Source organism: Apus apus, chromosome 15 (genome assembly GCF_020740795.1).
Source record: "Apus apus isolate bApuApu2 chromosome 15, bApuApu2.pri.cur, whole genome shotgun sequence".
NCBI classification, from domain to species: domain Eukaryota; kingdom Metazoa; phylum Chordata; class Aves; order Apodiformes; family Apodidae; genus Apus; species Apus apus.
Genome location: NC_067296.1, coordinates 6,252,469 through 6,263,352, shown reverse-complemented (window position 1 = coordinate 6,263,352; position 10,884 = coordinate 6,252,469). Strand labels below are relative to the sequence as shown.

At 49.2% G+C, this 10,884-nt stretch overlaps 1 protein-coding gene across 1 annotated transcript; it reads left to right on the top strand.

Moving 5' to 3' along the window:
* Positions 1-4,340: 4,340 nt before the first annotated feature.
* OCSTAMP (osteoclast stimulatory transmembrane protein) lies at positions 4,341-8,952 on the top strand. Its single transcript, XM_051633038.1, has 4 exons — positions 4,341-4,369; positions 4,545-4,678; positions 5,573-6,617; positions 7,597-8,952. Exons 2-4 carry the CDS (start codon positions 4,635-4,637, stop codon positions 7,933-7,935), a joined length of 1,428 nt encoding a protein of 475 aa, XP_051488998.1. The 5' UTR covers positions 4,341-4,369; positions 4,545-4,634; the 3' UTR covers positions 7,936-8,952.
* Positions 8,953-10,884: the final 1,932 nt, after the last annotated feature.

Below are 10,884 nucleotides of genomic sequence, written 5' to 3'. Positions count from 1 at the left end.
GGGGCAGCTCCAGGCTGGGTTTGGGCACCTCCTTCTGCGTGGATGTTCCTCACCATGCCTTGGTGAGGATGGGCTGAATGGCAAAGGGAAAACTGTTCCTTTTCCCAGCAGGCTGTCCCGTGGCCAAGGAACAGGCTGTGCCTTCGTGGCTGGGAGCCTCAGGAAGGAGTCCTGCTGTCCTACCATGGCTAGAGCTGCTGCTGCAGGCAGAGTCAGTCACTGGAACAGAGCAGCCTCTGTCCCTGCAGCCTGGGGGACAGGCAACGAGGGCCTTTGGATCATCTAATCTCAGAGCTCAAAGGGTAACATCCAGTCCAGCTCTGCTGCAGGTGGTTGCAGATTTACTTAGGGTCTCAGCTCTGGCTCAGTGCATTCTGCTTGAAGACAGGAGGGTCTCACTTGGGCATGAAAGTAGAAGTGAGACCACAAAGTTTGTGTCGAAGTCTCTAAAAATCACTTGCAGCATCCTGGCCTGTCTGTGGCACAGTCTGTCAAGGTTCAGAAGGCATTTCACAAGTGCAGCCAGGGAAGGTTTGTTATCTCTGTGTGGACATGGGAAACTGAGGCAGAGAGAGGACCAGTGGTTTGCCAAAAGTCACACAAGGTCACAGGCCTTGGCAGACCTGGGAAAGGTAGGAGGAGCACCTGCACCCTAAACCTCTGCTTTAGGCAAAGACCTGGCTTCTGCCAGCTCTGTCAGCAGCCTCTGTGCTTCCTGGGCTCCCTGAGGATCTGGCTAAAGGTGTGTGGATAATCACATTACCTAATTCTGCTTTTTCATATCCAGGCTCAGTGACAGCAGGACTAGTCTGGCCAGCTTGATTTTAAATTTTTTTTTTTTTTAAAACAGATTTTAAGATTTAGGATTTCTGAGGTTCAAGGGCAAACTGGCTTGTGTAAATAATTTCCCTTTAGTTTCTGCTAGTACTAAAATTTACCAAAATCAGCTTTTTATGTAAGTCAACCCTGTTACTCTTGAAAGGGTCTGTGATGTGAGCAGAGATATGAAAATTCCCAGGAAAGGGTATTGCAAGTGCTGTACTAACCTTCTCTAAGTTGGACTGTGCTATTTTAGAGGCACTTTGCCTGCCTATGCCCCGGTTCTCTGGGAATGCAAAACTCCAGCAACAGTCACAAAAGCCATTCACATTTGCAGCTTGCTTGTGAATTTTAATGAACAGGAAATGCCACTCATGCATTGAAATTCAACATCCAGAATATCTCTTGCTTTATTCCTTTGATGTTCCCTGTCCAATCCTGGACCAACATCCACATGTTCTCCTGAGACGCTTGGAGGAAAATCATTCTGGTTTATTTACAGTAGGGAAGCATTTTGTAGTATCTTTTATGCCAGAAGCATTTGAGTTGCTTTACAAGCTGTTCACACAGAGGTGCTGCTACATGGGTCTTGACAGAGGTGAGTGATTCTGGGACTGTGCTCAGTCTGTTTGCAACCAGCAGTGATGCTGGGAGTTCAAGAGAGAAGAGGAAAGGTTCCTGAAACAAATGAAAGCTCAGCATGGTAGGGGAAGTTCAGCTATTTCAACTTGGGTAGCCCTAGTTCCCGTATCACATTGCTGGATATTGCTGGGACTTTTCTGTATTTCTCTAGTAGAAACCTAAGAAGACAAGACCTGGCTCTGTATCACCAAAAGTTTTTTGCATGGGATTTTAACAAGCAAAGATCACCACTAATGGGCTCATCTTTCCCACACCCTCAGTTTCTTGATTGGCAGAATAACAACATCAAGAGGTGCTGATGAGATTGCCCTGGAGAAGTATCTTCAGCCTTAAATCATCCTATTTTTAGCTCTCTGTTCATTTTCTTCACTCAGTTATTTTCTTAACTTGCGTAGTTCCTGTAACCCCTGCTCTCCCTGTGATGTTACAGCTGCTCCTTTCCCCTGCACCCCCAGCTGTAATTGCCACCACCACAGGCTCACCCTGCCACTGCAGGCTGACCTCTCAGGTCTCTTGGTGAGAGGCTCCTGTTGGGACTGCCCTGAGACCCCCTCTGGGAGTGTGGCAGCCTGCAAAACTGGAAAGGATTTAAAATTTCTGTCCTGGTGAAGCTCAGTCCCTACCCCTAATGGCAGCAAATCCAGGCTGTGCTCCCTGGCAATGCTGCAAACAAGCCCCTCTCTTGTCTTAAAGTTCCAGCAGGCAAGTTGCAGGCATGTGGGTCTCTTTTGTTTCCTACTGTGGTGTTAAATAGTCTGAATCAGGTACGATAGAGAAGGAAGATTTTAGAGCTTGAGCTCTGTAAAGACAGGAGCCCCTTTATACCACCTGGGCACCTCGGAGCATCCAGGGGGCCCCGGTGTGCACATCCCAGCCGGCCACCCTCCGTGTCTCCTGCACTGTCTCAGTGTTCCTTAAAACTCTCCCACCCGCAGGCATCTTAAGTTCCTGAGCTGAAACGAGCCTGGACCTCGGGGGCCGTTAGCTGAATGTCACCACAAGATGTCACAGTCTCCTCGCTGAGCTGCTCTGTCCTGCCCGTGCCCTGCTCCTCATCTCTCGCCAGTGTCCGTAACACACACGCTGCTCCGTGGTTTCTGTTCTTGGCTTGTTCACTGTGTCCTGGGGAAAGTAAGGCGTTGATGGTTCTCCCTCGGTGAGAGGTTATCAGTTCGGGGTATAAAATAGAAGATATCCTAGATTTAGGATAGTCCAGCCTGCAGAGATCAGTTTTGAGTTGAGCCAGAGGAAAAATCTGGCTTTGACTTGGCATCCAAATGCATCTTGGTGCTGGCTGGAGTTACTGGGCAAGCACAGCTCCCCTGCAGACTTCAGATCCTCTCTGCCAGATGATGTAGGAGGCTCAGAAAACATCACTTTGATGTGGACTTGAGGGTTTTTTTTTTTTTTGTTCTTTGTTACTAACATTTTTTGTGTGGAGCAGAAAGCTTAGCCTGGAGGGAGTGCCAGGGGCTGATGAAACCAGTTAGCTCAGAAGTACAGGGAGAAAGAAGTTCAATCTCAGAATAGCAACTAAGGAGAACCTGGTGAGTTCTGCAGAGTACAGCTATGGGCCTTCTGGGGTGCTCCTTTATAGTCTGAAAATTGAATTAAAGACCTCATTCATGGCCTGTGTGAGCAATTACTGTGGATGCTCCAAAAAATGCCCTTTCTCTCAGGCCTGCCTGGCTGGAGCCGCTTCCCGCCTGGAGCCAGAGCTTCCCATTCCGTGTCTGTGCTCCGGGGCACCAGGAGGACACCTTTGCTCTACCAGCCGTGTGGGGGAAAGGGAACCTGCAGCAGAGCTGTCGAGTGGAGCAGCGAGGGTGGAAGGGCCCTTGCCTGGTGCCTGCAGAGATTTGTTTGCTCAGCCTGTGCTCGGGATTGCTGCTGCTGCTGCTGCTGCAGGGACAGGCACTGCCGGGGCAGGGGCTGCTCCCCCAGCTCGCTGCAAGCCCCGTGTGCTCTGTCCCCAGGGTGGGGACCGGACTGAGCTCCAGCCCTTCGCCCTCTCCAGCCCCGGGGAGCATGAGAACATCCCGGAGCCCGGCGGTTCCCAGCAGCAGGGCTGGGGCAGGGCAGCAGGTCCTGGCAGGGGCTGGGGGAGCTGGGTCACCTTGGCCTGCAAGTGGGGCTTCGTGTGAGAGTGTCTGGCGAAGGGGCAGGTTTGGGGGTGCCAGGGAAGGCTCCTGTTACCCATGAGCTCAGTGCAAGAGGGAGGACAGTGGTCCTGCACCTTTCCCGTGTGCCAGCTGAGCAGAGGGGGGCACATCCTCCTTTGGAAACACGATGGAGGAGCAAACACCACGGGCTGGTCCTTGCCTGCCAGGTTTGGTGGCTGGGAGCTCTGTGCCCTGCTCATCCCAGGGGACAGGCAAGTTGGTCCCATTGGGACCACACATCCTGGCTTGTTCACCTTGGAATTTCTCAGCAGTTTGGGAATCCTGCCTGTGTGGTAGGGTCTTCTTTACAGGTGATTTGCTTGCTATAGGAAATTGGCAATGGTTCAACTTTGAAGTTTCATCTTCCTCCGCCAGGACAACAAGATGAGCCTTGAAGCAGTTTGTGTACCCTGCACATCAGCTCACAGTTTCAGCAGGGAGAAGCAGCCTGCCAGAAGAGATGAACCTGCCCGTGGTTTGCTGGATCCTACCATGTCCTTTGTTCCATGACTAATGTCTGGAAGAGGAAAAGCTCCCCTTCTCTCTGAGAGAAATCCCAACCTTGCTGCTTGCTGGTGGGCAGTGGGAGAAGAAGTCAGCTGGGGTGGGTCAGCTGATTTCCTAACAAGGGATGGTGACACCCCATGCTCCACGTGATGCTTATTCCATCTTTGTCAGTCCATATGTCATTGACTCATTTTTTTTTCAGCTGTGTGTCAGGAAAACAAGCCTTCCCTGCCACAACGGTAAGATCAGAAGCGCAAAGCCCAGGCAGTGCTGTGTGTCCTGGCTCTGTCCTGTAGTGGGGATATTCCCTGGCCTTCACACACCAGGTTTGCCCACTCACTTCAGGAATTGCCAGCATTTCTGATCTGAATTGCCTTAAAACTTTTTTTTTTTTTTTTTTTTTTTTTTTTTGAGGCCTGGCCCCCTGGTGCCAGCTGCCTTGGTTTCCTATCCTGTGGCTCCCAGCAGCTGCATCCAGGATCCTCTCTCTCAGAGCAATAAAGCATGGAGAATTTTCAAGCAAGACTGGGGCACCACTTTGCCACTGGGTATGTAGATGCTTTAATCCGTCTCCTTCCCTCTGTCTTGACAGCTGTTGTATGGCCTTTTTCCACTGAAAAACCTCCTTTGCTTATCAAAATTCTCCCTCAAAGGATAGCTGAGACTGCTGTCAGGCAGGGGGGGCAGGGCTTGCCTGGCTGGGTTTAATCCTGGGAAGAGATTTCTTCTCCCCACCAGGTTTTCTGGTCTCTGGAGAGTCACTCCATATGTGAGGCCTGAGAAATTATATTCCTTCCCAAAAGTTTGTTTCCATTAGACATTGAAATAGCTTTATGGGACATTTTATCCTGCCTGCAGTGGCCAAATTCTTATCCCTGGAGATTTCCCCTGGCACTGGAGCTTCAGTGTGAAACTCTTTTCTGTGATCAGTTCTGTATTTGTCAACCTTAAACCTGAAGATTTTTGTTTGGTCTCCTCTTAAGAGGCAGAGAGAGCAGAAACTCCCACTCAACTGCCTCTTATCCATTGAACATCTTGTAATTACAGAGCTGGTCTAACCGTTTCCACAGCAGCCTCCTCCAGCATCCTCTAAATAACCACTAAAGCAAGTCTTAGCCACTGCTAAGGCGTTGACCCCTCGGAATGACTTTATTGGGATTTTTATAGGATAATACAGTCCTTCCCTGTGCTTGCATTAGAGGGGGAGCAGCCACACGATACTTGACATTTGATCTTTCAAGAAATGCTGTGAACTTCCCTATCCTGCGTACTTCCAGGGAAGATCTCAGTCCCAGCTACTCTAGTTAGCAGAGAAGTGGAGACCAGGGGCACTCAGAGAAGAACATTATAAAGACCCATGAGTGATCATCTCGAGAAAGCCCCCATAATTAGTGCCTTTCCGAACTTCCTCTGCTAACACCCAGGTACTTGTTCTTGCACAGGATGAGAGCCCGTGACTACTGTGACGACTTTCTGCTCCCAAAGGTGCACAGGACCATGTCAGACCTGTGGTTGGTTTACTCCAAGCCTGTCCCAGCAAATGGCAGAGAACGGGGGACCTTGTTTCTGCAGTGCTCCTGCGTTACAGCCGTGATGGGAGGCCTCTTCTACAACTGGATGTTTGCATCCCTGGAGTATTCCTGGCATTTCTCTGTTGCAATGGCCACCTCTTTCAGTCTGCTTCTTCTCCTGACCCTTTTCTTGGTGCATCCTGCCCGCTGTGTCTTCAGTATGATCATGCCTACGTTAGGTACCAAGCAAGGCCGGAAGCTCCTCTTGTCGACCTGCATCATGATAGCAGTGGTGAACTTGACACCCAACATCTTAAGCAACATTAAAACCATCCTGCAGCTTATCAGTTGCATCTGCAAGAATTCCTCTGAGAGTCTTTTGAACTCAACTGCTCTGCTAGGGACAGCTTCCTGGGAGTTTGGGAGTGTAATCCAAGAAAACATTGATTCCATTAATATTCACAGGCCTATGAATGGTCATTTTCAGTTCTCACTGCTTACGAACAGCTCCTTGATTTACCAGCAACTGCACCTTGCTGGTGAGAAAATTGGGAGGGACTTTTTGGCTGTTGAGGTACTGGTGAAAGACTCTGTACGAGTAGGCAACAAGCTGGTTGCTGGCTTCTCTATGCTCTACCTCTGCTTTGAGTCCAGCTGGTATTTGAAAAACTACCTCACCAACCTCCGCTTTGACAATTTTTACGTCACCAAGAAGCTGGAGCGTTTAGCTGCGGACAGAAAAGCATCTCATCTGCTGGTGGGCTCATCCAAAAACCTCCTTCGACCGACAGGCTTGAAGTTGTCCCGGGAAGAAGCGTTGCTGTGCCTTGTGCAGTCCATGCTCCTCACCGTGGCCCTGCTGCTGCTGCTGCTGCTGGTGGCCATGGACCACCTGGCGTTCCGTGTGGCCGACACGGCGGTGAGGAAGGCTGCTCAGTTCTCTGCAGTGCCCGTTGCTCTCAGCATCAAGTACAGAGTAAGTGCTGGGGGTCCCTCTGCTCCCCTGCCCGCTGCGTGTCACGGTGGGTGGTGGGGATTGCTTCAGCCTTAGTCACACCAGCCTCACTCCCCTCCCCAGCAGCAGAGCTGGCCAAGCCATGGGACAGGCTCTGGGGAGAAGGAGGAGAGGTACAAGCTCTGTTGCTCCTTCCAGTGCATCCTATAGCAGCACATACCTGCTGCAAACTGCAGCCCCTTGGGAGCAAGGAGGGGAGCACAGTACGTGGCAGTCAGACATCCCTGTATCTCCGGGTCCCTTCCCTAGGCAGGGTGGAGGAATGAGTGTCCCTCTGGCACTGTCCTCCCACCACAGAGCGGGTGTGAGCTCAAAAGGATGGAAAGGGGGCAAGTGAGCATGTCTTGGGTGTCAGGATGTATTGTCTTACTGCTTTGGCAGCTCTTTAAAGAGGAAGCCCCCTGCTCACTGGATTTGTCATCACCCTGTGCAATCTCTTTCACAAACCTTCCCAGTTTCTATCTGTATGATATCCTTTATCTGCACTAGTTCTGGTTTAGTTTTTTAGCTTTTCTCTTCTGCCACAGAGCCTGCTTCCCTCCCCAGCCCTGGGGCTCCTTAGCACAGACACCTGCTTTACAGTAAAATCATCAGGGCTCAGAAAAAAACCCTGATAATGAGACAAGCAGCCACTAGTGCCACTGCCTGGATTCTGCCTTGCATTGTAAATCCCACACAGCCAATACCTGTCATGATCTCTGTAACAGCAGAGAAAGAGGACAGCCAGGACTGAGTCTCAGCCTGCCAAGTGCTTGGTGCCTACACATCCTGCTGTTATTCTCTCTCAGCCTGAAGTGTGTAGGCACCTGGATGTCCTTCTCTTAGTGCACCCAAACAGGCTGTGACAGTGGTTACACACCCCCAGGCTGATGCTTTTATAGTAACCAGTTGGTTTTGGGTCATTTATACCTCACTGAACTTTTCACTCTCTCTATTTCAGGCTGAAATAAGTATCCTGCCCTCTACTTTGAAGCTTTTCGGGCTTTCTTCTCATTTATCACCTTGGGACTTTGAAAGAAGTTACCACCATTATCTGAACTTCAGCTCTGCCCACTGCAGGATCAGCCCCCCAGCACCTCCCAACCCTTCTGTGCTGCTTGTCCTGGGGCTGCTCTTCTGCATCCTCTATGCCACCACATTCCTGGGAACCTATGCCCGCCGCCTATGCAGAAAGATTGCAAGCTCCTTCTTTGAGGGGTGGGAGGAGAAGCGAGCACTTTACCTCTACAAGAAGCTGTCCAAGAAGCACAAGAAGGAGCAAAACTGTGTGAGAAAATAAGGGTACTTTTGGAAATGCAGGGGATGCCTTGAGAGCTGTGGTCAGTGGCTGGGCACTCTTCAAGGTCTTTTCCAACCTAAATGACTCTATCAGTCCAATTTAGGCCAAGTCCCTGGAGCACCTCAGAAGTGGTGGACAGAAACCTGACATTTGAGTCAGTGATCTGCAGGGAACAGGGATGCAGCAAGATCTGGGGGGCTGGGCTTGTCTGAACCAGGCTGGTTTTACATGTTGGGTTGTTTCAAACTCAGAAAATATGGTATTATATCCAAGGTGCAAAAATCCATCACTGGGGCAGCATCTGGGGTTGCTTTTGGAAGAGAGACCAATCAGACACCTCTGTGAGGTCAAGGGCCAGAGGAAGGGGTTGGGGGGGGGATGTAAATCAGGAGCAGGTTAAAAACAAAGCAACTTCACAGCTTCATTTCTTCAAAACATCTCTATTATTTTCCTTCTTTCTCTCATTAGAGTCTTCATTAAGGCAATTATTTGACATAATGCACCTCAATAAGATTAAATTACAGAAGTGAAGTGGCAGCTGCAGCCAGATGCACCAAATTCTCTCAGCTTCTGAGGTGCTTAAAACAAAGTAGGCCTGGATTTATTTTGTTTTGAAGCATCCATCTAACAAAGACCTGGTGCATTCATCTCCCCAGGTTTCTTAATTCCCTGCTGTTCTATTGATTAATCCAAACACCTTTCTACCTCTACAGCAAGTAGGGGGCTTTGTTATGTATTTCTGTAAAAAATACCCTGTGCTCCATTGTCTGGGGAAAGCAAAGAGATTTCCAGTGCCCATTGAGTACCCAAAATTATTTGGAGCCAGAGGTTAAAGTAGCTGGGAGAACAGGGGAGCCCCTTCAGCCAGCAGAGCATCCCAGCAGCACGTTGCCTTCCACCAAGCACATCTTTAAAAAAAGCTTTTCCTTGGGGAGACTTTTTTTATTCTTAATTTTGCAAGAGATGCACATTAATCTGTAAGAAACGATGATACTTTTTTTTTTAATTGCCAGCAGCATGAGGTCTTTAGAGGAGATGGGGTGGGGGGGGGGGGCACAGGGAGAGGAGGCTCAAACAGTGAAGTGCTGGGACTGGCTTTGTTTTAGAGATGGGCCCTCCAGGCTCAGAATGGGGTTTGGAGCAAATGAGACCACAGAAATGGACTAAGTGTCCTCTGAGTGTCCCATTGCATCCTCCAGACATGTGCTGCCCAGCTCCCAGGCAGGGTAGATGAGCAGCCTGTGAGGCAGCTCTTGAAATACCCATTTTCAGCCTCAGAAATCATATTTATTAGGAGAAAAACTGACTCCAGTCCAGGGCAGTTATTTCCATCTTCTCTAGAGCCCTCTTCAGCTCCCACTAAATTTTAACCACTCAAGACTAATTCTGGGAACTTTGCACTTCTCAATTGTAAAATTCATCATCAGACAAGCCTTGATTAGTGTAATTAAAGCTGCTTGGAAGGATAATAACCAGTGCAAGGTACTGCCACTCTGCCCTGGCCCTGAGTCACAGCCTGCATAAACCCTTTGTGAGGCAGAGATGTGCTCCCACTTCCACTTTGCAGAAGAGACTAAAGATGGTGTTTTATGAAGTTCTTTGGTGGGTATCACACCAGTTTCAGCAGGTTCAGTGACAGAGAACCATGGGCAGCAGAGGCCTGTTTTCTTCCTGCATTCAGGGGTCAATTTTCCTGCTCTGGACATCTGCCCTAGGAGGCAATGGGTTGTGCCCCAGGTGCCACCCCTCTCCTCAGCCCTGTGATCCTCATGTAGGGCTTTTGGCTTCAATAGTTAAATCAGCAAGGGAAGCCTTTGAGTTTGGAAGGCAAACACCTTGCAAAGTGCTAGTGAGGAGGGGAGGGTTGTGGGGTTGCAAAAAAATATGGCTTTTGTCCTGGTGATGGTGTTTGTTACTTAGAAAGGAAGGAAATAAGCATCATGAAGTGTTACCCTGTGCTGTGAATTGTCATCTCATTAGTGTCAGAAGGTTGTGGGTTTTTTTAAAAATGTAGAAAGGAAAAGGTCACTTTGACCACCCATTATTGTTATTTTAGAGGTGAAGTTGTACTGATGTGGAAACATAGTATGTTGAATATGAATGCTGAATATCCCTAAGTCAATGCCCATGGAAAAGTGTTTATACAGAGTGCTTGAGTTGGTGTCATCAAATACAGACATGCTTCATTCATAGTGAAGTGATGAATCTGTTTTCAGAAGAAAAGAGATGATGAAAGCTGGCTCTTTGCCATTGTACCACTTAACCCAGAGCCCAGGTTTTTATCTGAGAAACTAAACCCAGGGAACTGTGGCAAATGGGACATTTGAGTGGGAGAGTTGGAGAAGAGCTCTGAAATGTTTCCAGCCTGTGGAACCAGTGAGGAGAATCATGGAGAAACCACAGGTATGGAATTAAACTTGAAGTAGCATGTGGCAGAGGTGAGACCTGGGCAGCCTGCATGGGGTGAGCAGAGGGAAGCTGCCAGCATGGCTGGAAGGGGCTTAATCCCTGCATTAATTTGTTTTTTTCACCTCCCTTGAGGTTGTCAGCAGGACCCCAGGAAGAGAAATAGGAAAGGAGGCCCTGAGGAGCAGAGGATGTTCAGCAGGAACAGCTTGTGCAGCACATCAGCTGCATTTTCCCTGGTGCCAAATTGGGCTGGGATGCTTTCCCTGGGCAGGGGGGCTGGAAGGAGGCAGAGCTGCTGGAAGTTGCTGTGCTCTCCTGCAAGGTGTGGTTCCTCAGCAAGATAAAGGCATGACAAGATAGAAAATGTTCCCCATTACGGGGTGGTATCAAGTGCTCAAGAGGTAAGCTGACTTGCAAGAGTTTGCTTAATGGTGCAACAGAGAAATACTGAACAGATTTAACCAGCAGGCAGAGTTAATTTATTTACATATTTTTATTCAGTAGGACTAATTTACCAGCCTCATTATTTGCTAAGGGATT